General features: G+C 34.8%; 6 protein-coding genes across 9 annotated transcripts; 4 read left to right on the top strand and 2 right to left on the bottom strand.

Moving 5' to 3' along the window:
- Window positions 1-735: 735 nt before the first annotated feature.
- On the top strand, window positions 736-2956 carry LOC105802718 (pentatricopeptide repeat-containing protein At2g46050, mitochondrial). Its single transcript, XM_012634527.2, is given in 2 exon segments — window positions 736-2681; window positions 2683-2956. Coding segments are annotated over 2 exon segments (1872 nt in total). The 5' UTR covers window positions 736-831; the 3' UTR covers window positions 2705-2956.
- A 1481-nt stretch (window positions 2957-4437) lies between these two features.
- LOC105802720 (calmodulin-binding receptor-like cytoplasmic kinase 2) lies at window positions 4438-7979 on the top strand. 2 transcript variants are annotated; one of them, XM_052624178.1, is made up of 7 exons: window positions 4438-4814; window positions 5334-5554; window positions 5651-5819; window positions 5905-5994; window positions 6084-6385; window positions 6482-6752; window positions 7074-7979. In XM_052624178.1, the coding sequence occupies exons 1-6, from the start codon at window positions 4568-4570 to the stop codon at window positions 6743-6745; spliced, it is 1293 nt and encodes a 430-aa protein (XP_052480138.1). In that variant the 5' UTR covers window positions 4438-4567; the 3' UTR covers window positions 6746-6752; window positions 7074-7979. The 2 variants fall into 2 exon arrangements, with proteins under 2 accessions (XP_052480138.1, XP_012489989.1); XM_012634535.2 differs by lacking the exon at window positions 7074-7979 and having other exon boundaries at window positions 4439-4814; window positions 6482-6948.
- On the bottom strand, window positions 6987-13148 carry LOC105802719 (uncharacterized). 3 transcript variants are annotated; one of them, XM_052624176.1, is made up of 14 exons: window positions 12789-13148; window positions 12199-12257; window positions 11946-12048; window positions 11734-11837; window positions 11420-11488; window positions 10675-11268; window positions 9528-10057; window positions 9303-9367; window positions 9005-9084; window positions 8713-8817; window positions 8398-8537; window positions 8178-8306; window positions 7616-7765; window positions 6987-7455 (listed from the first exon to the last, which is right to left on the bottom strand). In XM_052624176.1, the coding sequence occupies exons 1-14, from the start codon at window positions 12970-12972 to the stop codon at window positions 7395-7397; spliced, it is 2373 nt and encodes a 790-aa protein (XP_052480136.1). In that variant the 5' UTR covers window positions 12973-13148; the 3' UTR covers window positions 6987-7394. The 3 variants fall into 3 exon arrangements, with proteins under 3 accessions (XP_052480136.1, XP_012489986.1, XP_052480137.1); XM_012634532.2 differs by having other exon boundaries at window positions 6987-7533; window positions 12789-13146; XM_052624177.1 differs by having other exon boundaries at window positions 6987-7533; window positions 11734-11821; window positions 12789-12879.
- Window positions 13149-15080: 1932 nt separating this feature from the next.
- Window positions 15081-17867, top strand: LOC105802721 (syntaxin-71). Its single transcript, XM_012634537.2, has 9 exons — window positions 15081-15406; window positions 15536-15661; window positions 15786-15954; window positions 16044-16129; window positions 16356-16424; window positions 16524-16568; window positions 16892-16954; window positions 17034-17110; window positions 17644-17867. Exons 1-9 carry the CDS (start codon window positions 15251-15253, stop codon window positions 17654-17656), a joined length of 804 nt encoding a protein of 267 aa, XP_012489991.1. The 5' UTR covers window positions 15081-15250; the 3' UTR covers window positions 17657-17867.
- A 3839-nt stretch (window positions 17868-21706) lies between these two features.
- On the top strand, window positions 21707-23500 carry LOC105802722 (uncharacterized). The gene is made up of 3 exons (XM_012634538.2): window positions 21707-22127; window positions 22473-22537; window positions 22742-23500. The coding sequence occupies exons 1-3, from the start codon at window positions 21978-21980 to the stop codon at window positions 23304-23306; spliced, it is 780 nt and encodes a 259-aa protein (XP_012489992.1). The 5' UTR covers window positions 21707-21977; the 3' UTR covers window positions 23307-23500.
- A 2116-nt stretch (window positions 23501-25616) lies between these two features.
- LOC105802723 (brassinosteroid-responsive RING protein 1) lies at window positions 25617-26546 on the bottom strand. The gene has a single exon (XM_012634539.2). The coding sequence runs from the start codon at window positions 26406-26408 to the stop codon at window positions 25902-25904; it is 507 nt and encodes a 168-aa protein (XP_012489993.1). The 5' UTR covers window positions 26409-26546; the 3' UTR covers window positions 25617-25901.
- Between the last annotated feature and the right edge of the window lie 1220 nt (window positions 26547-27766).

Here is a 27766-nt window from a genome sequence, read left to right as displayed (position 1 = left end):
TAAAATAAAGATTTTTAACATAAACTAAATAATCCAATATTTTTAATACTTAACAACAACTTTTTAAAACTTCCAACCACTTCACCATTTTTAAGTTTTCAAATGTACTTTTAACTCTAAAAAAGTATTTTTAGCAAAAGTAAAAATAAAAATTTTAACTTTAGTTTAAGAGTGCTTTTTGACCCAAAGATATTTTTGAGACATAATGTTAAACCTTCAACACAGGTTATGAGTACATTAATATAAACTCAATTAAAAAATATTATAAATGCATTATATTTTTCAATAATTTTATTAAGTTTGATAAAATGATAAAATTAGAATTTTTATTACACAAGTATTTGATAAGAGTTTAAATTACAGTTTTAAAAATAATTTTAATTTTAATTAAATAAAATGGATGAATTAAATTGAGATATTTATGTTTATTTGGTGTGGGTTTCAACCTTTGTATTATTTTATATATTTAGATATAATTTTTTCCTCAAAGGGTAATTTTAGAGAAAGAAAATCTGTTATAGGGTATGAATAATCTTTTATAAAATAATAAAAAACATAAAATTTAATCAATTTAGGGTGGATAAAAACAGTGATAACGATGAGATTAGATGCTATAACGATATTATAACATTACTGTAACGTGATATAAAAATTAAATTAAACGCATCACATTACCCACTATTAATTAATTATTAATGGTGAAGGAAATAAAGAGAAATTGTATAAATTGCAAGTCCATCACACCGTCTAAATATCACCAAATCTACCGTTCATTTCATTCTATGTCGGCTTTGGTCTCGTATAACGGTCTTCCCCGCAGTCTCTGATCCTATGCATTCGAAATGCCGTACTCCTTTGATCTCCACCGTCCATTTCAAACGACAGTTATCTTCTTCACCGACACTCCCTCGAGAAACAACCCAATTACGCGCGCTGAAGCTGGAACCCAATCCATCTCTCTCGTTGAGTACACTCGGAAACACGGTGTCGGCGCTGCATCCCGGTTCGACCGGCTTCTACCCCCACGCCCTTAAAATCTCAGCCAAATTAGGTCTCCTTAAGGAAGGGAAACAACTCCATTCACGCATGATAAAACTAGGGTTCAATAATGTACTGCCTCTGCAAACTCAAATGCTTAATTTATACGTTAAATGCAAACAATTTTCCGACGCGGAGAAATTGTTCGATCAAATGCGTGTTCGAAACTTGGTGACGTGGAACACTATGATTTGTAAGTCGAATCTTTGTTTGGGTTTTTCTTATTTCAAGAAAATGTTGATAAACAAGGTAGGTTTTGATCATATAACTTTGAATACTTTGCTCCATGCTTCCTCTGAGGTAAAGGGCGTTGTTTTTGGTAGAGAATTACATTGCTTTATAGTGAAATGTGGGTTTTTGTATGATTCTTTTGTGAGCAGTGCTCTTGTTCATTTATATGGGGAATGTGGTCTGGTTGAAGAAGCGAGGTGGGTTTTCGATCAAGTATTTTGTAGAGATTTGGTGTTGTGGAATGTGATGGTTTCTTGTTATGCTTTGAATTCTTTAACAAAAGAGGCTTTTGAGGTTTTCGATTTGATGAAGAAGGAAGGTGTTAACGGGGATGGTTATACGTTTTGTTCTTTGCTTAAATCTTGCTGTATCTGGGGATTTTATGAACTTGGAAGGCAGGTTCATGGTCTCATCATTAAACTTTGTTTTGATTTAGATGTTCCTGTGGCTAGTGCACTTGTTGATATGTACATAACGAATGGAAATTTGTATGATGCTCAAAAAGCCTTTGATGGAATGACTGCTAGAAATGTTGTGTCTTGGAACACTCTGATCGTGGGTTATGCACAGAGGGGAGATATGGAGAAGGTTATGGAGCTTCTTAGAGAAATGAGGTTACAAAATTTCTGTCCAGATGAATTAACTATGGCTAGCATATTTCAATCTTGTGGTGTTTCATCCGGCTCTGCTGAATTGTTGCAAGTCCACACTTATGTGATTAAAAATGGGTTTGAGTCCTTTTTATCTGTTACAAATGCTTTAATACATGCGTACTCCAAGTGTGGTAACATTGATGGTGCATTACAATATTTTGTTTCAGTTTCAGAGCCTGATCTTGTTACTTGGACATCGATTATAGGTGCTTATTCGTTCCTTGGTCATTCAAAAAGAAGTGTTATAGCTTTTGAGAAAATGTTAGTTGCTGGTGTAAAGCCAGATCAAATTGCCTTTCTTGCTATTCTTTCCGCATGTAGCCATGGGGGGCTAGTAAATGAGGGGCTTCATTATTTCAATATAATGATGAATGACTATCGAATTATTCCAGATTCAAAGCACTATACTTGCCTCGTTGATCTGCTTGGTCGAGCTGGCCTTCTCAATGAGGCTTTTAGTTTTATAACATCTCATCCCGTTGCATGTACACCAGACACCTTGGGAGCATTCATTGGGGCATGTAGCATCCATGGCAACATAACATTGGCCAAGTGGGCCGCAGAAAAGCTTGTTGTCTTGGAGCCTAACAAACCTGTAAATTATACTCTTATCTCTAACATATATGCCTCTAAAGGAAGATGGTTAGATGTGGAACGTGTTAGGAAAATGATGACAGACTGTTGTGATTACAAAATTCCTGGTTGTAGCTGGGTGTAACTTGCTGCTCATGTTAATGTGTTTGTCTCAAGTGATAATCTTACCTGAAACTTTGGACATGTAACCAATATTACCTGTTCCAATGAAGCAGGAATATAACACATCAGCTGGTGAGGACATGTGCTTCAGCAATATTATGACTGTGCTCTTTAAATAATTCTCTTGTTGTTTTAGTAAGGATTTGCGTGCTCTAACTGAATCTGCATGCCCCATTAACCCTGAGGTAAGTCTTTCGATAATGAGTAAAACTCTTACTATGGTATGATTTCGAATAATCTATCTTGAAATGCATTTTATATAGCATTTTTCTATCCAATTGATGAACAATTTTATGCTGATTGGTAGATGTCAATAGCTTTTTTATGATGATGGAATTGAATGAATACATCTCTTTAACTTCTTTTAAATGTTTTAGTAATAACAATAGGTCTAATACTAGTCTATTTAAGTGTCCTCTAAGCTGATTGGAAGGTTTGCTTGAAAGTCTGGCAACTTTGAAGTAACTATAGAACTTTGTCAATTTTCTCTCCATCTATACCACAAGTCATTGGTTTAAACCCACACAATTTTTATTCTCACTGCACTTGATAGTTGATTGACTTCTAATCTAAGGGCAAATGCAATTACTCCTAGTGGAATCTAGGAAGAACACTTTCCTCTTCTACGTTGTATGTTGATGAATGAGGAAGCATTGCTGCTTGCAAATGGGTATGGAAACTATATTATCGAATTTATCATATCAGTTCTAGACTGTTGTGGTTGTTGGTTTTTTAATTTAATAATAAATATATATATTTAAATCACATGGTAAAAGTGTGGCGTATAAATGGCTAGAGGGGTGCCTGAAGAGCTTTACGGTCTCCATCCAGAAAATGAAGTGTAAGGGTGGAGCATTAGAGGACATCTGGTGAGATCAATCTGTTGAGCTTAAAAGAACCAGGAAGATCTGAGGCCAGTTTCGTAAAAGCCTGATTCCATTGCTATTACAATCTAGTCTCGGACATCAAGATCCTCTTTCCGGATTTACAAAACCCGTTTGAACCACTCCACAGTTGGATGAGAATGGTTGTTCTTGATGTTGCTTGTGTTATATGTTGTCTTATATCTGCAGACATGAAGTGGATCCATCAATGTTAATCCGGGTTTTAAGTAGTGGGGGGAGTTTGAGCTAACTTGTCAAGTACCAGCCCCATTTTTGTTCAGACGTTGCTGTTTCCAGGTAGTAGTAGCTTGCAAGAAAGCATCCCTGTTGAAACCTACCCTTAAACTTGATTTGTAGTTAATTTGATTCAGACATTTGAATTGATCAAATCAAGAGTAGGTTAGGTTAGAGGCAAGTTCCCCTTTTTGGCCGTTCCCTTTCTTTGTTTTATTTGGCCTTTGACTATGACCATAGAAAATACTCTTCCACAAAGGGGACCGTTATATGAACACACGATATTAGTCAATCACAAAATCCGAGAATGGTCTTTAAAATTATCACGTAAATTAAATTATTTATCTTTTAATATAAGTTGGATCATTTTGAATACAAAACGAAAATACTATATTTAAACATGATTTTGTCCGTAATATATTTTTATTTTTAATATTTTGGATTCAGGGATTGACAGTAGTTTATTATTAGGAGAGTTGTGATAAACTTTGATTAATTTTTTCAAATGTTATAAAAAAGCAAAAAAGCAGCAAACAAACAAGTGAAGAGAAGACGCGTTCATCCAGCTAGCAAGTAAGAAAGAAAGATCTTGCTTTTGTTTTATCGAAACGGCGGGGTAATGGTTTTAATGTTGCCAACAAACTTCGCTTTTAATGAGTTGAACCTAAAAGGCGCATGTTAGCCTCATTCGCTTTTATAAAGTAATTAATTCAAAAGTCGTCTCTTTAATACTATCTTAAATCATTTTCCTTTCCCTCTCTCTCTCTCGTGATGACCAGCTCCACAAGCAGTTCGAGAAGCCGGAACCCTAGTTCCGGCATAAGGTCAACACCGGACCGATCCGCTTACTCTCCTAGCTTTTCTTCCTACACTGCATCAACTGTCTCTCGTTCAGGGCGGAATCCAGTAAAGGTTGCTGCCCGGTCCATCGCTGGAGCTTTTGTCGCGTGTTTTACACCTCCCGAGACAGACGACAGCAATAATTTAAAAGTGTCCAATGAGTTTGGAGCTCCTTCTGGTATGCCTGTTTCTCGTTTTAGTTTAAACGATGATGACGTGGTAGATATTTTTTAATTTTCCGGATTTAAGCAAGTTGTTAACTTCCCTACAAAACTTTTGCCGAGTTAGATCCTCAGATCTTAGAAAACGATAAAAATCCAATTTTTACGTGTTATCTGAAAGTCTCCAGTGTTAAAAAAAAAAAAAAAACCCCTTACTGATGTTTTTTTCTGCTTTGACATTTTCTCCTCAACCAAACAACCTCCCTGCTCTCAGGCTCTGCTACCAATTACTTGTTAAAGGTAGAGCTTCGTATTAAAAGAATTTAAAGAAGAGCCCAAAATTTTTTATTTGATCGATTTTAGAAAGTATGTATAGTTACTTTGAACTAGTCATAAGTTTAAGTTCAGAGAAGTTAATCAAGATTTTATTCATAGTGAAACCCACATTGTCGGTCAACTTTCCAATAATCAAGTAACAACAATGGAATTGGATGAGTTTAAACTATTGCATAAAGTTTTAGTTGTTTAACTTGTAGCTGCGTCGGAAACGTCAAGAATGAGGGGTCAGAATCGAGGGATTTATTCCAATTCAACGAAGGAGAGAGCGCCTGGGAGCATGAAATTCACGATTGAGGAAATTTTTAAGGCCACAAGGAACTTCTCACCTGCTTTCAAGATCGGACAGGGTGGATTCGGAACAGTTTATAAGGGAAAACTTGATGATGGAACTTTGGTCGCTATCAAACGAGCTAAAAAGGTTTGGATTTGGAACGATGAGGTTACTTATCTTTGATTAAAATTTATGGGTTCAAGTTTAACTAAGAAATGGATCAACATTTTGATTGTTTTGTAGAGTGTATATGATAAGCATTTGGGTGTGGAATTCCAAAGTGAAGTAACAACACTGGCACAAGTGGAACATTTGAATTTGGTTAGGTTTTATGGGTACTTAGAGCATGGAGATGAAAGAGTTGTGGTTGTCGAGTATGTCCCCAATGGAACTCTAAGGGAACACTTGGATGGTGAGTTCTTGTTGTTTCTTCTTCCTCTTTATTCTGGAATTTCCAGACTTCAAATAATCAAATTATGAGAAAAAATTTGCTGCAGGTGTTAATGGAAAAGAACTTGACTTTGCTTCGAGGCTTGATATAGCCATTGATGTGGCCCATGCAATCACCTATCTTCATATGTATACAGGTTTGCTTTTTTTATTTCTGGGGTTTCAAAAACAAGAGCTTTGATCTTCTTTGATGAAATAATTAGATCATGAATTGAATTCTATGTAGATCACCCAATTATTCACAGAGATATAAAGTCTTCCAACATTCTCCTTACCGAAAAGCTCCGAGCCAAGGTCACCGACTTTGGCTTCGCCAGGCTGGCCGCAGATACGGACTCTGGTGCAACCCATGTGTCAACCCAGGTAAAAGGCACTGCTGGCTACCTGGACCCAGAATACCTAAGAACCTATCAACTTACAGAAAAGAGTGATGTTTATTCATTTGGAGTATTATTAGTTGAACTAGTCACTGGCAGGCGCCCCATTGAACCAAAACGGGAAATCAAGGAGCGGATAACACCAAAATGGGTGTGCATTGAAACCCTTTCCCTTCTCTCTTGATATCTTCAATCATCCTTTTCATGAATGAAGTTACTGATGCATTTTTTTTTTTTGTAATTCCAGGCAATGAAAAAGTTTACAGACGGTGATGCCATATCAACTTTGGACCCTAGGCTAGAACTGACTGCTGGGATTAACTTAGCCCTCGAAAAGATTCTTGAACTAGCCTTGCAATGCCTGGCTCCCCGTAGGCAGAGTCGGCCTAGTATGAGGAGGTGTGGGGAGGTCTTATGGAGCATCCGTAAGGATTTTAGAGAACAATCAGCTTTAGACTTTCGCTCTCTTTCATCAAACTCTCAAAGGAGTGCTTCAGTTAAAGAGCAATAAACAAAAGGTATGATTTACATGCAAACCTAGTACAAATCGTCCTCTGTATTGTTTGTACCAGTGTTTTTAAAGCTAAATCTTCAAGGTAACTGCAACGTTATTGCATCTTGAGGTTCGGCTTTGTGTAAAAGTGTGTATATACACTATAATGTGTACCCTTAAATTTTTTTAATTCTTTTTTATATATTGGGAACATATATACATCCCTTATTCGTGTTTGAGCTCACGTGGACACAAAATATTGATAAATCTAAAGCACTTTATCATATTGATAAATAAAAATTAATTATGAAAAATATTGAAAAAAAAATCCAAATACTTTTTACAGTTGCAAGATAGAGAAACCTGCATCTATTGCTCACACTTTGCTTTCCCCAAAGGCTAAAAGATTTTGGGTCACATTGCTAAGCTGCTTCAGTTCTTTACCCGACCTATTGGTGTATACATTATATACACAGGAGAAGATAATCCTGGAAAAAGGTGGTAAATAGGCCAATTTACCAAAAAAAGGGAAAGATATTGAAGAGGTCGAATATTATTTTGGGTCTACAAATTACTATATTGCCAGATGAAACTTTTTTCCTGCATGTTTTGATGGTAACTTGTTTCCTTATGTGAAGTTCAATTCTCTGAAAAATCTTCCTTCTTCCTATGCACCTTGAGAGAGAGAATCCTGCTGAGTCAACTGATAGTTTGCGTCGGTGGGTGTTCTGTTCCCACTATTTATGGTTATTACTTTTGAACAGAGGAAGAAGAAAGAAGATGAATATATGGCAACATGCCAAACACTGCATGTAAACAGTCAAACATGGGAGAGAGTGAGAGAGATCTAAGCAATTTTATATACCGAAAAGAAGGGAGACAACTAACCTGTGCCAAATCCAGTAACTTTGACTGCTTTCAAGATTCCAGCTTATCGCTGCCATGGCTAGTGCAATAAAACCAGCAAGCACAAATCCCCATCTAAATCGTTTCATTACAGTGTTTACAAGATTCTGCAGCCATTCTCTGCTCGGCCATCTACAGTTTAACAATTCATCTTGTAAATGCAATGCATTATATTCGGGTTTTGTTAGTCCACATGGTCTATCTACCAAGTAGTGCTTCTATAATGTTAATACAGCTATAGGATCATGTTTCTCTAATGACAAAGCATGGCTTCCTGTGTATTTAAGAATACTATCCTGAACTTAGATGCTAAATCACAATAATGGTAATGGAGTCCCTTGACCAACTCAAGCGATAGTTAGCACAATTTAAAATGAAAAAAGAAAAAAAGATCCTATTCTCACAGTACTACGTACTGTTTACTAATAACTAAAGGCAGTTTATGTGCTACCGTACACAACCCTGAGTATGCATTTTACTCTCTAGACTTTAATTTCATGCAGTTTATGCATAGTACTTCATGATGGTACAAAAAAGAAACCACCTTTCAAGTCTGTTCAAACATAAACCCATTGAACAGGAAAGTGACCGATAATTGGTAGAGAACTCTATCAACCACCCAAGAAGAAGACCAAACGCTCCGATTCCCATCACAAGGATAATATTGGATGACCTGCACAGCTTAGCTTAGTCAAATACCTTCCATTGCTGCTAGAACTGGGTCATATATTGGAATTAACACAAATGTCACCAGATCCATATACCTGGTTGCCTTAGTTATGGCCATCAGGGCAGTAAGGATAGCCACAGCTGTGTGGATTGCCCTTTTAAAGACTTCATCAATTGTTGTGAGGTATATAAAAGTGCTCACTACAGCCATGAAAGACAGCCAAAAGTCCATAAACTGAAACATTTCCGAAGTTACCAGTCAATATTAGTTCAAACCAGTAACCATAAATAGGATAGTGATCTTTTATGCAAGTTGGATTCATGTTTTCCAAATGTATTTCAACCATGATCTTTACAAGTTTTTCATGACAAATAATGAATCATTCTTAGGAAATCGTACCAACAAGTACCTGTAAAACACCAAAGGACAATACACACCAGGTACCCACATCACATGCATGATATAATCCACTTGAAATTCCACTCACTGTGTAGACCACCCATTCTGCGAATGCCTGCATATAAACAGGTAATTTAGCCTTTGACAAAATACAGATATCAAAGAATGATGGTTAGGTATGTCATTGACATGGCTGGAAATTTCAAGAAACCTCTAATGTTTCATCACAAAAGGTTGGCACTCTTTGCCATCAGAAATCAGAAACATTTGCAAGTGAGTCCACGAAATAAATGGAGATTTACCTTCTGCCGGAGAGCCCAAAAAGCAGGAAACACAGCTGCAGCATTAGATGCGATTAGTGCAATCGATTGCCATATGTGTCCTGCATCAGTTTCCAAGCAGACGAGAGGCTAAATTTGTTTTGTAGCATTATAATAATACCAAGTCCTGGAATTTATTTCAAATGCTAATAAACCTGAAGGCTAGCCTAAAAGGAAGGAAGAAATGGCTACTTTGGAACCATAAACAATTATTGTTGATGAAAACAAGTGGCAGGAATGGCATCCATATTTTTGCATTCAACTCCTGAAAGGAATTTACCTTGATGGGATACAATCTCAATGCTACAGTCAAAACCTCCATGGTTCCGATCACAGGCACAAAAGCTGAGAAACAGGAAATAGTACAATGACAAGGCAAAAAATGCATTTTAGGCCTTCATCCAATCCTATATGCTTAGCTATAACAAATAAAATTATTATAAAAATGGGAAATCAGAAGAAAAAATGTTATAGAAAAGAAAAGAATGGCTGAAAAATATAATACCTGTACAAAGTCAATCCACTTGTATCAAGAGCAGATTTACAAGCACCATGATAGGAGCATCTTTTAGGGCATCTTTCAAGTGAAATAGACATAGTAGTCTGGCCATCGGAAATGTCACCAGTGCTGTTTAGATGCCTTAGTGCAATATTCCAGATTCCTTCCTTAACATATAAGATGTAAAAATCGACCTTTTCATCACTTGAATTGTACAATACAAAAAACACGGAGTCACCACTGCTGCTTGTCTTGTTTACATAATAATAGTCCCAGTTAATAAGTGATGGCAATCCACCATTTCTAGCATATATTTCATAATTCATCTTTCTATCTGACATTAGCCGGACATGGAGATTTCCACCAGCAGCACCTCGAGGAACATCCAGAAGAAAATAAGTCCAGCTGTCCAGTCCTCCAACTGAGTAGTTGCTTAAAAGGGGCTCAAGATGAAAATTAAGAGCATCTGATATCACATCCCCACCATCTGGCAAATAATAGGATTCAAAAGGGGTCGAATATTTCCTGAGAACCGTCTGCAGACAACCATTCTCAGCTCATCAATAAATTACTCCTGCGAATGAGTTTCTTCAAGCATCAACAGAAAGAAAAGGGAGTACGGGAATAAAGTTGTTCACAAATCTACTTAAAAAAGAACTACAACTAAAGAAAAATAAAAAAGTGTAAGTGAACACTTTGAAGCCAAATCTTCCAAACTGAAATTTGGCCCTATTTTGCTTCAAAACGATTACATCTTTTAACATGAATCTCTTCAGGTTTAAGGAAATTTCACCCTCAGTCCTCTGGAGAAGATTCTCAAGACATGGTGTCCAGTCACCCACAAATAAAGTTCACACTGTCATCTTCTCATCCTTAATTATAAAAGCCTGTTTCTAAGTCACAACTAACAAGCAAGTAGTCGCTTTCTCCTACACCTAATATCTGCTTTATCCTCGCAAATGTGGACGTGTAAATATTATTTAAGGCATTGAATTTCAAATAGGCAAATAATTTACTAATAGCATCAAATTTTAAAACTAAAACTTACTGACATGCACCAAGCATAATGTTAAAATAAAAATGAATTGATGAAATTTATGAAGTTGTAAGCGATACAGAAAACAAATGTAACATGTATGTTGACAATGACCACCTGAAGCATGTATCTTTCAGACGAACAGTTTGGCCCAGCCTTTCCCAAAGGACATTCAAGTTCTTGCACTTCCAAGGAATAGCAAACTTTTGAAACATTACTCAGGGCCCCACCAATTTCCTTTGCAAGATGAAGGGCTAGAATAGAAATATACCACTGGCCAACCTTTGGGAAGCGAATGACCAAAGGGGATTGGTTTAAGTCACCAGAATAATCATGCAGAGTAGCCAATGGCATTGCACCATAACGAGCAAAGCACATTAAATAAATTCTGCTACTATTCCCTATGCTGTCCAGAGGTCTTAACCTTAGATTTTGTACAGAAATTGTTAAGGATTCAGTTATCCGTAGTATCTCTAAGGAGTATATTTTCATTTCTCCATCCCCATGGCAGGAGGTCTCAAAATTGTTCCTGCACAAAACCATGCTTTGATTGAAGAACCCAGATACTGAACCATTTCCTGAACTATTACCAGATCGAGCACAAGAAAGCAGTTCAATAGTTTGGTTGCAGTACTGTCCTTGCATTGTTGAGGTTGTACATCCTTCCACGCTAATATTAGCTGTAAAGGAGTAAGCACGGTTCCTAACAATCTGCAACACATAGCAGTAGTGAAGAACAACAATGAGATGAATAGGAACAAAAGCAAGCATTCTTTAAACAAGGATTTGATATCCAGCAGATATCCACAAGCCTAAATGCAAGTGGAGAACAAGGTGCAAAATAGTAGAGCTAGTAATTTACCATCTTTGACTGTGTTCTTGTAGGCCCAACACCATTGAAAAGACCAAAATACAAAACCCTGGCAGATATCTGAACAGATTTTCAAGTTATAGTGCCAATAGTTGAGTTTCTAATAGAACATAAAAGAAAATAAAAAGGATGCTGTGGGCTAAAAAATTTTACCCCGGATTGTGGGTTAAAAAATGCCAAATGGGTAATATAGTGTAATACTCACCTAAGAATTCAGTTAAACAAACTACATGCGAATATGAATTTTTTAAGACCAAAAGCATGACATGTCTTCCAGCTAAAAACATGTTATAAAGACGGCAAACCTGCTCATTCGTCAACTTCATTGTCATATTTCTTGGCACAGGATAGCACTGCTCCATATTTTGAAGTACTTGTATTCCATCAAAAGATCTGTTAGATAGTGCAACTAGTGCACCAGCAAGAGAAAACGTCTTAAACTACTAACATTCATTCTGGTTCATGAATTCTGCGATTGAAAGAAAGAAATAGTATCTGACATTTGCTAGCTGGATACCTTCTAATGAAGTGCTTGAGACATCTGGCAATGGGAGGCTGCCATCTCTGAAGCATATCATCGGCAGCACACTTTTAGGAACTTTTTTAGCACTTTTAATGTCCTGCAAGCATTTTCAAGTATAAACAAAAGAGGTGAGCAAACAATAAAAAGTTTAACTAATAGTATGAGCAAACAAGAGAAATTCAAGAAACAGCATAGTAAGAAAATGTGATAAACTAAAAGCCTAATTAACTTGGACAAGCATACTTACAAGATTGACACTCGACTTCAATGCTATCGACATTGAAGAGAACCATGGGGGTAAATCAACTGGAACAAGCAAATAGTAAACCCAGTGAGACACAAATACATCGAATCTAATTACCATTTTCTTTTAACCTTCCTGTTTTCCGGGAAATTCATTTCCAGGAAAACAGGAATGAAGTAGCTTTCCATAAAAGGAAACAATCTAATAATTATGAAGACAGAGAGAAACAGCTTCAAACCTGATGTCTCCCATAACTAATTTGCCTTATTCTGCTGCTGAAACAGTGTTAAATGTAATTCTTTAAGGGTTTTCTTTTTTTCTTTTTTAAAGTTAACTAACGATGAATCTTTGTCTCGGAAAAATTCTAATTGCTTTCCTCATTATAATAGACAAAAAGAATAAAATTAGTCTTGAAATCGAAATTAATTAATAGAAAAAAAAAGATCCATTCACATGAAAATATTTCATGCATTAATTGGTAAAGTTTAAATTTTAGACCACCACTCATTACTTAAGAGCAGTCCACAATTAAATAATCATAAAAAAATAACCTGAAATGACAAATTGAAAACCATTAAATTAGTTCTCCGTACCTCTTATATAATGCATGTCAAAAGGTCTGATCTGGGTTTCTGGGTATTTGAAGCTTGAAATAGTAAAGGTATCATATCCACCAAGTTGCTCCACCGAATTACAATGCCCAAATAAACAACAAAAGAGAATGAAAATGCTGAGAGTCAAACTGGAAACCGAGCAAAGAATCGAATTTTCTGCCATTTTGGGAGGTGATTCTAAGAAGGGAGCCAACAGAAAATTAATAGTAATAAAGAAAGAGATAATATGTATATATATATAAAGGAATTAAAAGCATAAAAGTTTTTGGTTTAGTGGGCGATTAAAAACGTATTAAAGATCTAATTTGCGGACTGTTTTGAAGTCCTTAATTCAGTCGACTGTGTTGAATTATTATTATGATGATGATGATTATTTTTTATAAATATCCTTAAAATGGCTATTTGTTGACTGCTGCTACACTGCGAGTCAACATAAGCAAAGGATGTAGAAAACATGAAAACAAGGCCACGCTCACGCAAGAGGAACGTGTAGGAAACGCGTCACCGACGTTCTTAAGAAAGAATAAGGTAAAACTACTTTAATAATCCCGTAATAAATCTCAGATTACATTTTTTTATTGGAAAATAAATAAATTAAAAAGTAATTTCATCTTTTATATTGAAATTTTTATCTATTTTTATTGTTAAAAATTAGCGTAGTTAATAAAATAATAAGATAGTTCCACGTGATGTGTTATATTTATCTTATCTTGACATATAAATACTAATTTTTAACCGTAAAATAGATAAAATTTTAATATAAAATTAATTTACTCTTTAATTTAATACAAATTAACTATTTTACTAATCTTTTTAATAAAAGATAAAATATAATCTAACTTTTTGTCATGGTTTAGTTTATATATTTTTTTGATACGATACTTAAAATTATTTATAATCTCTTTTAATCCATAAAGAGGAGGGTAATGTACTCAATCCACGTCCTCTCATATTGACAATAATATTTATACCAATCAATTAAGACACAATTGACGATTTAATCTATAAATTGAATCTAACTTTTACTATAAAAAGGTTGAGCTGTGGGGTTAAACTTAAAAGCTTAATGCACATTTAGTTTTAGTTAAATTTACTCAATTAAATTTGTTAATCTAACTGAAAGTAAAATTAATGCTGACTTTAGCATTCAAGCTTAATTTAAAATAATTGCTGAATTATTTAACGATTTTAATCTAAAATTGAATAAATTCAATTAAACTCAGGAGCTTACTACTCTCGGCTCGTTTAATAAAATATACGAATTCCAACTCAATAATGACGGAGTTAAATCCTATTTTCTTGCAACCCTTTACCAGTAACTCATCCTTTTGCCGCTTTTTTCTTGAGATTATAGCTTATAAAACTGCAGTTAAATTTAGTTTTCGTGTTTATATTTTTATGTTTAATGTTTTGATTTTTATAATATTATTAGTTAATAAAAATATTTTAAATAATATTAACGTGAATTTTAATATTTTTTAAAATATTGGTTGTTTGGAATTGAATCCAAACTCTCATGCCTCACAACATAGTATTCTTACCATTAGACTAAAAGGTTGCTGTTAAATTTAAATCCATTAATAATATCATTTTTGTTACAAGACTATTAAATGAGTATTGTTTTTTAATATTAATATGTTATGCCAACAAATTTAATAAAAGGACAAGTGAATTATCACATGGATGACATGTCAAGATTTAATTAATTTAAAAAATTAAATATTTTAAGAAGTTATTTAAATACTAATATATCATCCACGTGTATATCATATCAACTAAATTGAAAACATTAATTTTTCATCCGATGATTCGTGAAAATATAAATTAAAATTTTAAAATAAAATATTAAATAAATGAATAAAAATTTTAAAAAATTGAGGGTGAAATAAATTATTATGTTTTTAATCTAAAATAATAAATTATTGTAAATAAAAACATAAACACCAAATTTCAAATATAAAAAAATAGATTGTCCGAAGAAAACATCTAATTTTAATGTTATTAGAGTGTTTTTATTATTTATTTTACGTTTGTTGATGTGAAAAAGCCTCTTTCTTTAAAGGAATAGAATAAAATTTATTTATGTCTTTAAGCGAACATGCTTTGGTAATATACTCTTGAAGAAGATGAGGGGAGACACAATCTCCTGCATCTGAGATCATTTCAATCTATCTCTCATAACCGTAAGATATTAATAAGTTACAGTTGGCAAGGATCCAACGTCAGCATTCGTTTCCCTCTCTTCCTTTTTTGTATTTTAATTATGCTTTTGACTCTCGCTCGCTGTCTCCGTCCACCGTTTGTCGCTCTCTATTCTTCAAGTTCAAAACTCCGAAAACAGAAACTGAAGGAACAGATTCTTCGCTTGAAAACGTGGAAAGGAATTTCCAGAGAAAACAGCGAGAAACTGCGTAGTTTTAAAAAAGGGAAAGGAAAAGGAGATGACAGTCATAGACTTGATCACGAGAGTTGACGCGATTTGCAAGAAGTACGACAAGTACGACATCGATAAGCAAAAGGCGGTTAACGTCGCCGGTGATGACGCTTTCGCTCGCCTTTACGGCGTCGTTGATTCCGAAATCGATGCCGCTCTCCAGGTGTAATCTACTTCCTTTCCTCTTCTCTAGGGCTTTTCTTAACTGACTCTTTTTTTTTTTGATTCAAACAAAAAATTTCTTACTTTCTTTTGCCTTTTGTTTTATGATTTTATTTTTAAAATCCCGTAGAAATCTGAAGCTGCTGCAACGGAAAAGAATAGGGCTACAGCGGTTGCTATGAATGCGGAAATTCGAAGAACCAAAGCTCGATTGCTTGAAGAACTCCCCAAATTACAACGACTCGCTCTCAAAAAGGTCTTTTCCTTTGTTTGTTTTTCTCTTTTGCTTGATTAGTTGTCAAATTTTCTAATTGGTTTACCTTAATAGTAATTAGACTAAGAATTTGTTAACCGGTAGTATCAATTTGTGGGGGTTATAGGTGAAGGGGATTTCGAAAGAAGAGCTTGAAGCTCGAAACGATTTGGTTTATTCACTGAAAGATAGGGTTGATTCAATACCAGATGGATCATCAACTGCAACTAAGCAAAGTACTGGTGGTTGGGCAACTTCAACTTCCTCCACCGGCATTAAATTTGATTCATCTTCAGGTAATAGTAACTTATTTGTTGGAATATTTTATTTTCAAGATATCAATATAATCAAACGTTGTGAATGTTTGGGAATTGGATTGAATCAGATGAGAGATTCACAAGTGAGTACTTTCAACAAACTGAAGAGTCTGACCGCTTCAGGCAAGAATATGAAATGCGCAGAATGAGACAGGTCGTAATTCCTTTTCTTGTTGTTGACGTTATTGTTTGCCTTACCAATGCTATGAGATTTTCCGCTTCACTTTGCTTGCTTGCTACTCCAATGCTCCGTCTCTTGTTCCATTATGTTAAACATTTATAACTTTCATGGTGGTAATGTTTTGGAGGATTATAGTAAATTCATCTTCTTTTCTACCTGAATTTAATAATATTCAAGACCATTAGGTTTTTTTGTGTAGGATCAAGGTTTGGAGGTTATAGCTGAAGGTTTAGACACCTTGAAGGATATGGCTCATGATATGAATGAGGTTAGTTTGCACAATATTGCGGTTTTCCTTGTGTATAAAGCATATTAAACAGTGCCTTAGTTATTCAAGTCCTTTAATTACCATCTTGCCTTATGACAGGAATTGGACAGACAAGTGCCACTAATGGATGAAATAGATGACAAGGTGATTCTCTATTTTAGTTATCCTTCTTTGCTTGTCATGCACATGGAGAATTCTATTAGTCTGCTCATAGCATTCTAGGAAATATTAAATTCAGATATGAACCGTTTAATAGTTAATCATATATTTTGAGACGAACTGTAAAGCATGGCAATTTACATCAGAAAGACCCTTCTTTTTTTATAAATATTCGAAGTTTAGGAACTAGTTATTAATGTTTGGTCATCGGGAGGTAAAAAGGTAAGTTTGGAACATCGTCCTTTTCCATCTGAAAGTTTCTGCAGCTTAGAAGTTCAATCTCGACACTGTTTTTGGTAATCTTCCAGGTAGACAGGGCAACCTCTGATTTGAAAAGCACGAATGTGAGACTTAAGGATACTGTACACAAGGTAATTATATTGACTTTTTTGGATGAAAGCTGCTTTCTATATCTTAATTTCTATTAATGTGTATTTTAATATTGTTTAGCTGAGGTCAAGTCGCAACTTCTGCATTGATATCATCCTCTTATGTATAATTCTTGGAATCGCTGCCTATTTATACAAGTAAGTTTCCGTAATTTTCTTCAATTCTATGGTATGAAACATTTAGTATTCGAGTATTGCAGTTCTATGTTCTGAAAATTGTTGCATGTCGGCTCAGAGCATGTAGGGAAGTAAAATAGCATCGTTTATATGGTTTGCTAATATACTTCTCGTATATCCCTACTAAGCTCAACTAAAATCTTTCAAACTATGTGGGATTGACTACAATGTCTTTTACTGCATTTTCGAACTCTATTTGGTCTAAACATGATTCAGAAGCTCAATGCCTACCATTCTTCAACTTCACCAAAATGATTTACACCTTTGCTCCTGTAATTGTGATTTTCCGACCCATTTCATTTTTCTTGTGCTGCCTTGTTCTGTTCTGATTCTTACTTGTATATTCAGACATGACTGGGTTATAACTCTTTAAATTTATGGATTATTTTTTTTCTAATTCGAGGATACCCATATCCGACAGTTGTATTCTAGTTCGTGTAACATCTAGTATTACTCTTACTATAAATTTTGAGATTCACTGTTCTCTGGTGCAGTGCGTTGAAATGAGACATAACCACGAGGATTATGCTCTTCCATCATGGCATATGGTAGGAGTTTGTATGGGTTTTGAATAAACTCTCCTCTTTAAGGGTGTGTACGGATTATGAGACAAATATTTGTTGTACGTAATTATATATATATTTGCACGTAATGTTTGTAGCTATGTATTGTACTTTCCAGTGTTAAATACGAGTATTAACAAACGTAGTTCCATGAAGTGGTACAACGGAAGGGACCCAACTGTTGTTTGCGAGTGTTCTGTGATGGTGATGTCTACCTCTATTTATTCCAAGTAATTAAAAATAAATATTATTGTGTCGACTGTACTGCCATTCATAACGGGGATCACGTCATGAATACGCCAAAGTCAAAAGGATCTTTGTTATTTTACTCCATTCTCATATCCTTAGTAATGAGAAGGAATGTAATTAAATAGTTAGATGCTAGAGCAAAGTTGATTCTCCATTTCCTTATTATCTCTGCTCGGTAAAATTATGTGAATAAAGGAAATGATATAACCCAACCCCCAAATTTGAATTTAATTAAAATGTAATGTCATTGTCAAATACCAGAAAGTCCAAAACTACATATATGCTCCACTTGCAGCAGTAAAGCCATACAGATGTATTGAAACTGCTAAGCAAGTCGGATGTTGCTGTAATTGTCACATCAAAATTTCTATTTTAATAAATCACTTGTTTGGCTTAAAAAGAATACCTAATAAGTACGCTTACGTTATGATAACCTTTTTTTAAAAATAAAAAATATCACAGTGATACGCTTCACATTCTTAAAAGAAAACTCACCACAAATCAGATTATTAATATTATTCTCCTTCTCTGGACATGAAAATGAAGTAAAAATAAAATCATAATTCGTTGATTTTCAATGAATCATATATAATCCTAAAAGCTCTAGAAGAGCAAAAATAATAATAATAATAATAATAAAACGAGAGAGAGAGATCCATTAAGTGTCAGAATAAGAGTGTCTCTCGGGGCATACGAACAAAGGGTCATAAAAACTAGCGCTCCCTCGTCGGTTGTGCGATCACTACTCCATGTTCAGTTCAATCGTCCTACAACCATCCCATTTTAATATTATATTTATATAATATGTATGACAAATGCTTCTTTCCATTTTACCTTCCTCTTTTTCCAACTCTGAAAATCATTTTGAGGACAATAAAAATGCTGAGAATGTTAAGCAATAAAAAGTGGTAGAGGTGCAGCAATGGTGGCTCGAGTTTAAAAGAGGCATAAAATCAGATAAGGTCAGTTTCAAACACATGAAGTTTTACTGTTTCTTTCACTGCTAAATGCTTTTCTCGTCTTCTGTTTTTTCACCACTCGCATCCCATAAATATATATATCCTTTGGTCTGAATAATGGTAGAGGTGTATGTATTTGGTTATTCTTGACCGTACTCGATCTCCTCACCGCCGCAAGCTTAGAGTGGCTGGAAACGATATATCAACTCAAACAAGAAAGACTTTGCAGCTGAAGAAGCATATGATAATGCTTGATTTCATTGTGCTGTTCATTTTCTCCCGTTTTCCCAGTTTCAGTTCAATTTTTGTTTCGGATTTTAGCTGATAATGGAACTTCGTCTCAGATCTTCTTCTTCTCCATATCCTTTTTTTCCCACTTGTTGGTAGTATTATCTCACCGTTTCTAGGTTTAGGATTCAAGAGTGAACTCCATTTTTAATTAATTTGGTCATTATTTACTTAAGCAAGTGCTTCAATCTTTTAAATATTGGTTTGTATGATCCACAGATTTTATGTGATGATAAAGATATATACATACATATATTATTTAGGGTTTCCTGTAGCTATGGGTCCTTCACGGCCTACTTCCATTCATATATCTGCTTATCAACTTTAATACACAAACGGTAAAGTTAATTAATAAAGTTAAATGCAGTGATTAGAGAGGTTGATAATGGTGGAAAAGAAAATCATCTGGTAGATATGTCGACAAAGGCATTACCCAACATTTTAATTTTATTATTTTATTTAGAAACATCTCCCCATTTCATTCAAATTAATAATACACCATCATGCATGCCATATCCCACACCAAAAAGTAATTTGACACAAAATGCTTAACCTCTTCTTTTTTTTCAACTGTCGTTTCATATGTCATTGCAATTTGCAAACCCAACCTTATGTCAAGTTCAAGTTTTATGATTTTGAGTTATTGGAAACCTATCAGCTATCAACAGCTACAAAATGGATAAGTAACTAATTTCACTCTCATCGTTATTTCTAATCTTGCTTAAAATAAACGCGCCGTATTTGTTTGCATGAAATTTGGATTATACGGATGTGAGTGAGGAAAGTGTGGGCGATTGAAAATGACCCGAGAGTTAGAAATTTTAATTACAAAATGGCTTTGCCAAAGAGGGAGGGGGGAAAGCAAGAGATGCTTTGGCTTTCATCAACATTTCTGCTTTCTTTTTAATTACAAGCTGCCCCACATCAATATTCGTGTTTAGTCATTTTTATACATTGTTTTTTATCATGCAAATAGAGCCAGCCCCTGTTTCTATAGGGTTTTTTTTCTTCTTCTTATTTGTGGTTTTTATATTTTTAATGATAAGTGAAAAAAAAATGTGTTGTAACTTTGTTTAAATCTGGTATGAGTATGTTTAAAATGGGTAGACCAGTTGTAACGCATCATGTGTCTGTTGGGCGGGGGGAGTGGACATATCGACTTGAGTCTTTGTAGCCACTGTCTGTGTAATTAAATTTATTATTAATTTTTATCCGATTATAATTTTTTATTAATTTTTTTATATATACTAAACTTTTTGCTTGCTTCAATTTTTTTTTTACTTTTGTTTGAAATAAAAAATATATTAAATATAAAAAAATATGATTTTTAAAGATAAAATGTGAAATTAATACTCAGGGCAAATCCAGGGGGTGGCAGGGGCCTTGGTCCTTTAAAATTTTTAATTAGTAAAGATAAAATTACTCTTTGCCCCTCCTAAAAATAATGAAATTTTGATTTAATCCTTTAAAATTATATGTTTACTATCGTAAAAATTATAATTTAATTTCAGTTCTAACAAAATTTGTTGGCTTCGCCCCTGTTGATACAAACAGAAATATTTTATCGCATCATCGATAATTTAATTCAGTAGTAGTATTTATTGTTAACAGAAGATTCAGCATGAGTAAACAATTGGGAAATATTTTTGCTTTTTCTTAAAGATAAATTAAGGCGAAACTGAAAGAAGAAGAAGAAAGGGTTTAATCTGTGTAAATCCTAATGAATCAAGTAATTAAGGTAAGTTAATTAATTTCTCCATTGAAAAGAAGCAGCAAACTGACACGTAGGGCTGGGAGTTAGGTCTTTCCAATTAACTGTGGCTGTTATTTATAGTTTTTTATATAATTATAAAACCTACCACTAAATACTAAGAATTTATGGGGCATCACATCCTCTGCTTTAAGAGTTTTGGCCTCTTTAATCACAGCCCTCCAATCTAGAGCGGGACCCGCTAAAGTACAATCATCAAATCCAAATTTCTCCTGGGCCACACGTGTTTGCCACTTCTCACACCCGCACGTCGATTGGAGCGCGTTTGATTCACGCTCGCTCAACATTGTCTCCCAATCTCGGTCTCTGTTTTAGTAACTAAAAAGATGTATGGTTTTTATCTGTTTAATCACCTTTTTTTTATGAGAAAAGATGTTAAAAGACGGAAATAGCCCCAAGGGTTGAAGTACTAATCATGTAATGAGGCAAGTGCTAAATGCACTGTTTTAATTATATTTTAATAGAATTTGTGAAAGTATTAGTTAAATGGTAGAGACCCCACGGGAGACAAATGTGGAATAAACTGTACACGATAATTAACGTCCTCCCAATATACTAGAATAAAAAATAAACTTTGGACAACTATCATGACGTGTAATAGCGGCAGCTTTTTTTCCTGCGGAAGGCGTTCGGAAAATAAATAAATAACCTAAGGACAAAATGGAGAAAGGAAAAATAAAATCGAAACATATGAAGGGCCGAGAAAGCAACAGAAAGTTAAGAAAACCCTGATTATCGAGTTCTGTGAGATCTGCAAAAAAACACCATAGCACCACCAAACCAAAGCCCCCCCTCTCTTTCTCAAGAGACAAACAAAACAAGGGATAAATAAACACACCCTTTTTGGATCTAAATATTTCTCGTTTCTTTTCTTCGCTCTCTCACTTGGTATTTTATCTTTTCAGTTCCCTCCTCCATCACCTATAATTTGCTCTCTCTTTTTTTTTTTATTTCTCGTATTTGTTCGCTTATTTTTAATTGATACCCGATACAACAACATGAGGATTCGGAAGAACGCGAAGCTATCGTCGCTGATACACTCCGAGGGTTCAAGGGCTGAGAGTGTGCACGTGTGCGAGCTGAACCAGTCGCCATGGGATGTGATTTCCTTCGCTCAAGACCCATACCCATCGTATCTTCATCACCAGGTAACCAACTCTTTTGCTCTCTCTTTATTCCTTCTTTGCTTCCTTTCGAAATAAATTGGTTCGTTCCTTAAGGCAGATCTACTTACTCCTCCTTCACCCTTGCCTCCATTTTGTATTTCTTTGTCTGACATTTCATCTACACATCCCTCATTTCTTTTAGGGTTTTCCCGTTTTAGGGTTTCGACAAAACCCTAAATTATCTCCTTGTTATCGTGTATTTTCTTCGAAATAGTCGATTTAGGTTAATGGGTGTTTGTCATTTCTGCGTATTATTTTCTGGTTCGAGTTTTCAGTCGTTTGCTAGCTTCGTTTATTGTTTTCTTTCTTTCTTTAAAAAAAACCCAGTTCGAAGCAGAAGATAGTTTTAATGGAAATGGGAGCTTAGGCGATTCTGTTGGTGCTGTCGAGAGGTAATACACTCCCTACTTGTTCGATCCGATTGTTTTTTATCAATTGCTGTCGTGGTATTCTATTAGGGTTTTTTGCTATTCGTCTCTTAAATAATGGGAATAATTATCCAAAAATTTGATGATGGGTTGGCGAGTTAATGAAAAACCCAGTTTGTGTTATTCCGCGGGTGTTGAAAAATGTTGCGGTTATTACTCGAAACGCAGCGTAGCGTCGATGATGGAGAGTGAAGATAAAGCGATAATGAAAGTGGAAGGCATGGTTATCGACGATAACGACGAGGTGAAATTTGGGTTTCAGACCCAATGCGAAGAGGAAGAAGAGGGATCCAAGCAAGAGCGTGTGCTGAAATCTTGCGGCAACGATAGCGGAAATAATCCCAGCAAGAAATCGGACAGGAATAATTACCAGCTAACCGGTAACCGCCGCGGACGAGCCCGAGCCGCCAAGAAAGGGTCGTCGTCAGCGTCGAACCCGTACGAATTTTACTATTATTCGGGGTTCGGGCCGTCGTGGGGAAGGAGAAGAGGCGGCGAAATGAGGAAGAATATTATCGAGGGTAAAGAAGTTGAAAACAACAGCAGCGCTGTCACCGCTCAAAACAATACGACGCCGTCGTCGTCTTCGCAATTCGATAATAATGAAGAATTTGATTATGTGGATGATGAGGATGATGAATATGATGATGACGAGGAGGACGAGAACGTAGATAGTGGCAAGAAACGGATGAGGAAACCTATTAAAGCAAGATCATTAAAGTCCTTAATGTGAAGACCATCACATAAAAAATATATATAAAAAAAAGAGGGTTTCGGCCTTTTTTTGGCTTAAATGTGTTGAAAATTGTTGTACTTTTTTTCATTTGCGTTTCTCTTTTTAATGGGTATGTTTCTTGTCTTTATTTTTTTTGCTTCTAGGGTTTTATTTATTATTAAGTAAATTTAAATTTTAAAGATTTTATTTTACTTTTGGGTTGTTTTATATGATGTTGGGTTTTGTCGCGGGTAAGACTAGAATTTGCTCTGCCAACTTGTCAGTAGAGGAGATATTGTACGGTGTGACTCGCGTGGACCAAATGGAGGGTAGGTTAGTCAATGTTGCAAAACTCAATGCCGTTTTTTGTAATTTCAACTCTTTTTATCTTTATCTTTTTCTATTTTCAACGGGCTTGCTTACTGGTTGACGTGGCTAAACGACGAGTTTTGTGCATTTCTATTGTTTTCACTACTACCACACATTCTTCTAAATTAAGCCGACCAAAATTTGGGATTTGTAATTTTTATAGGCTTCTTTTTTCTTTCTTTTTTTTGCAATTCAATAAATGTGAAATGCAACTTCCATATTCGAAGTTGTTGAAAAATCAATCTAAAACTTTAGATCAACGGAAGTGTATATAATATCTGCAACTGGAGGACCATTGTTTCAGTGGTGGGAAGTTGTTTTGTGTGAAGTAAAGCCGGTTGGAACCAGGACATTGGCATATATGGGTGCCGGCCCCTGCTACTGCTCCGGTTGAAAACGAAATGGACACACCCACCACAACCCACTGTCACATTCGTACTAACATTACTGCTTCCCCGATGAGGTATTCCAATCTGCAATGATTTGTACTTTTTTTTCTTCTTCTTGTTAAGTGTAACAACACATTGGCAAACAGATACTTCTATCAACCAACTTTGTTTTTTCAACTATAGAATCATAATCTTCTCGCATATAATTAACAGGAGACTGAATCCCCTGTACCCTTATTATTAGGTTGTCAAATGTCGATGCCCCTGTATGTTTCAATTATAAAGAGATGCAACCTGAAACTTTACTTGCATTAACTGGGCAGGTCTTGTTTACAATAACTAAACGGAAAGAGAATCAAATGAAAAAGAAAAAGGGTAGGATGAAAGTTGAAAGTTGAGGTGTTGCGTTTTTTTGTTGGAATATGACCCAAACAACAAAGAGATGGCTAGGAACGGTAGATAGAAACTTATGTTCCACAGTTATCAAGAGATGGAAAGAGGAACAGACTATGTTTAGTTGACTTCACACTCGGTTTCTTCGTTTTCAAGTAATGTGGAGAATCGTGGAAGAGACTCTGGGTTTAAGCAATAAGGGCATGAGGTAGGTAGTTGAAACTACCATTACCAAGCGTTGACTGAAAAACTATATACGTTGGGTTCGTGTCCTTGTTCTTCCATGAAAGCTTTGGTTCTGAAAGTAACACATCATTAGTAATTAATTACATGCAATCTCAAGTCAGATGATGACGACGACATATATCATAAAAATTTTAAGATTAAATTCATGTATATCATTTTATTCACATAGAATTAGTTAAATTATGTTGAAGTTTTTGTTGGTCACTGTGACACCCAACCCTTGGGAAGTCAAAGAATGTATGGCTGTAGCGTGTCGGTATCAAAAGAAGTAAGCAAAATCACAACACTTCAACTTAACCGGGTTTGCAGCCGACATAATATTGGGAGCCCAACATTTCCCAGCTTATGGGAAGCCCAAGAGCAAATACGCAGCTGCTTTTATTGGTTTCAACATTTAGAAAAGCAGAGACCCACTTGGTAGGCGGTAGGAACTAGGAATAGGATAAGCAAAAAATATTGATGTTTAGGCACTGGGACTGAGCTTTGGGGTTATAGATAAAAGAAAGTTCACCATTTCACTTAGGATCCTTTAAATTCCTTCTTTTTGTCCCCTTAAAAAGTTGAAACAGAAAGGTGAGGCAGCAAGGGGACTTTGGTAGAATTTTCAGATTTCATTGCTAAATTACCAATGCAAACTTCTTTTTAGCGTTTGAGAGCTAGCTTGGGATTTAAAGCTCTGGGCTAACACAGCGTCTGAAAAAAGAGATGGGTCAAGCACAGAATCCAAGTTCATTAATACCACCATTTGAAGAAGCAATGAGAAAGCAAGAAAAAAAATAAAATCATTGCGCCCCCACCAAAACTTTCTGCAATTAACAACTTGTTCAAAAATGCCCTAAACTAAAACCTGGATTCATCTGTTTCGTGTTCACTGTTCAGTAACAAGGCAGCCCATTCATGTTTACTAAAATAGCCTCACAAACTCAACTCCTTGAAACAAAATTGAAATTTGACTGTAGATTGAATAATACCCATTACTCGATTTGAGAAACAATTAAAACAAAGCATGTTATGCAACATTCAAACTATAAGAACTTCATATGGAAAACTTTTTCCTTTTTTTTTTTTTTTTCTTTTTAATCTTTTTCTGACTTAATTATGCACCAAATTGTGATGTACTGATGTTTAATATATACAATTTTCACCAAGCTCATTACAAAAGATGCCATTGGATAAGAAACATCAAGTGCCCCCTCTTTTTTTTTAAAAAAAATTCCTACAATCCCGGAACCGAAACGTACTCACTGTGTAAATCACCGACACCGGAAGCAGACCAGAGTCGTTGATTGAACTCATCCTGCAGCTCGTCGGGCACAAACGGTGTCCTACAGAGCGGACATGTTTTCTGATCATGGTCCATCCAACGGTCCAAACACGCCCGATGGAAAACGTGCCTACAGTTCCTCAACCACCTGATCTCTTCACCTCCTTCGAACTCGTACAAGCAAACGGCACAGCTCTCCGGTGGATCCCCCACGACGACGAGCTCCTCGAACTTTATGACGGGAAGGATTTCACGGATCAGAAGAGCTGATACGGGCGGGTTCTCGGGTGTAATTCGGGTCCGATTATCCGGCCAGACAGTGTCTGGTTCGAGGAAATCGGAGAGTCCGAGGTAGCTAAAAAGAGTAACAATTAGACATCGGATGAAACCCAGAAACCAAAGCATGTGGACGAAGAGTTTCGGTAAGAAAACTTCGGTGTAACCAACTGGAAACCCCATGAAGAAATTAAGATGAAAATGAATTATAACTAAAGAGAAAGGTTTTGTTTACGTGATTATACAGACAGTGTGTGTGTGTGTGTGCGCGTGTGAGGGAGAAGAGGAGGGTTTGTAGTTTCAGCTATTGGGGTTGGCTTATGGGAAATTGGAAATTAATATAGTAGTAGTTTGTAAATTGTGAGTGATTGGGTGACTGACTGTGACATGGAGGGATGGCTGTGATTGGAGGGTGAGGTAAGGGGTGTGGGTGAAATTAAAATTAGGAGTGAATGGAAGTCTGAGTGAGCGGCTGATCATCATTGGCAAATTCAGAATTCAATTCTCCATCATTTCTTTTCTTAATTATCTTTATTTATTTATTTTATAGATACTTCCACATATTAATCCATTATCATTACAACCTTTTTTACTCCTTTTTATTCATTTTTAAAAATAATCTATTACTTTTATTTACCTTCACCCATATCTTTTCTTTTTTCTCATTTTGGCATGTGAATTATTTTTAGTTATAAACTAAAAAAAGACTTAATTCATAGTTTAACCTCTCATTTTCATTTTGATACTTCAAGTTTCAATTTTGGTGATAATTAGATTTATTTATTAAATTCTAATTTTAAAAAATGGAAAATTGTAATATTATATATTTAAATATTAAAAAACAATTTCATTGACCGACATTGATCAGTCACATGACACTATTAGAACACGCCACGTGTCCCTTTGTTATTTTTTTAGTATTATATATATCGAATAAAAATGTAAAATATCATATATAATATATATTTTTTAAAAGTTTAAAATATTTTTATAAAATTCTAAAATTTATAATTATTAATTTTAAAAATTCAATTTAATATATAAATAAAATAAAATATTATTTAAATTTCAAGTAATTGCAAAAACAAGAAATTTAAATATTTTAAAATTTTAGAATTATATATTTTAGAATTGTACAAAAATATTTTAAACCTTTTCTATGTTTTTATATTTTTACAATTTTTTACATCTTTGTAATAATATTATTAACTTCAACTAATTTTTCAATTATCGTATTCTTTTGCAAATTTTATTTTTATAATTTATATGTTTTCTTTCTAGATTATATATATTTTGATTTTTATATGATTTTTAATGTGTATATAAATTTAATAAAATAAAATAAATTACATAAAGACGTCTCATGGTGCTTCATGATTGGTTATAAGAATTTTTCTTAATAACATATGCTAAAAAATATAACAGAGGCATACATTAGGTATCAAATTGAGAATTTAAGTGTATTTTAAGTATAAATTTGGGACAAAAAAGCGATTAGATTCCAAAATAAAAAATGGGTATACTTTAGAAACCAAATGATC

This window comes from Gossypium raimondii, chromosome 11 (genome assembly GCF_025698545.1).
Source record: "Gossypium raimondii isolate GPD5lz chromosome 11, ASM2569854v1, whole genome shotgun sequence".
Lineage (NCBI taxonomy): Eukaryota > Viridiplantae > Streptophyta > Magnoliopsida > Malvales > Malvaceae > Gossypium > Gossypium raimondii.
The sequence above is the reverse complement of the archived record's forward strand: the minus strand, read 5'-3'. Positions and strand labels throughout refer to the sequence as shown.

Bases quoted from the DNA above. Each gene is read 5' to 3' on its own strand.
- LOC105802720 (XM_052624178.1), top strand. From the start codon at position 4,568: ATGACCAGCTCCACAAGCAGTTCGAGAAGCCGGAACCCTAGTTCCGGC. The intron at 4,815-5,333 runs GTATGCCTGTTT...TTTAACTTGTAG, and splicing joins TGAGTTTGGAGCTCCTTCTG to CTGCGTCGGAAACGTCAAGA. The intron at 5,820-5,904 runs GTGAGTTCTTGT...AATTTGCTGCAG, and splicing joins TCTAAGGGAACACTTGGATG to GTGTTAATGGAAAAGAACTT.
- LOC105802719 (XM_012634532.2), bottom strand. From the start codon at position 12,972: ATGGCAGAAAATTCGATTCTTTGCTCGGTTTCCAGTTTGACTCTCAGC. The intron at 11,838-11,945 runs GTATCCAGCTAG...CTGGTGCACTAG, and splicing joins CTCAAGCACTTCATTAGAAG to TTGCACTATCTAACAGATCT. The intron at 8,818-9,004 runs GTAAATCTCCAT...GTTTATATGCAG, and splicing joins TTTGGGCTCTCCGGCAGAAG to GCATTCGCAGAATGGGTGGT.
- LOC105802721 (XM_012634537.2), top strand. From the start codon at position 15,251: ATGACAGTCATAGACTTGATCACGAGAGTTGACGCGATTTGCAAGAAG. The intron at 15,407-15,535 runs GTGTAATCTACT...AAAATCCCGTAG, and splicing joins AAATCGATGCCGCTCTCCAG to AAATCTGAAGCTGCTGCAAC. The intron at 15,662-15,785 runs GTCTTTTCCTTT...TGGGGGTTATAG, and splicing joins AACGACTCGCTCTCAAAAAG to GTGAAGGGGATTTCGAAAGA.
- LOC105802722 (XM_012634538.2), top strand. From the start codon at position 21,978: ATGAGGATTCGGAAGAACGCGAAGCTATCGTCGCTGATACACTCCGAG. The intron at 22,128-22,472 runs GTAACCAACTCT...AAAAAAACCCAG, and splicing joins CATCGTATCTTCATCACCAG to TTCGAAGCAGAAGATAGTTT. The intron at 22,538-22,741 runs GTAATACACTCC...CTCGAAACGCAG, and splicing joins TCTGTTGGTGCTGTCGAGAG to CGTAGCGTCGATGATGGAGA.
- LOC105802723 (XM_012634539.2), bottom strand. From the start codon at position 26,408: ATGGGGTTTCCAGTTGGTTACACCGAAGTTTTCTTACCGAAACTCTTC.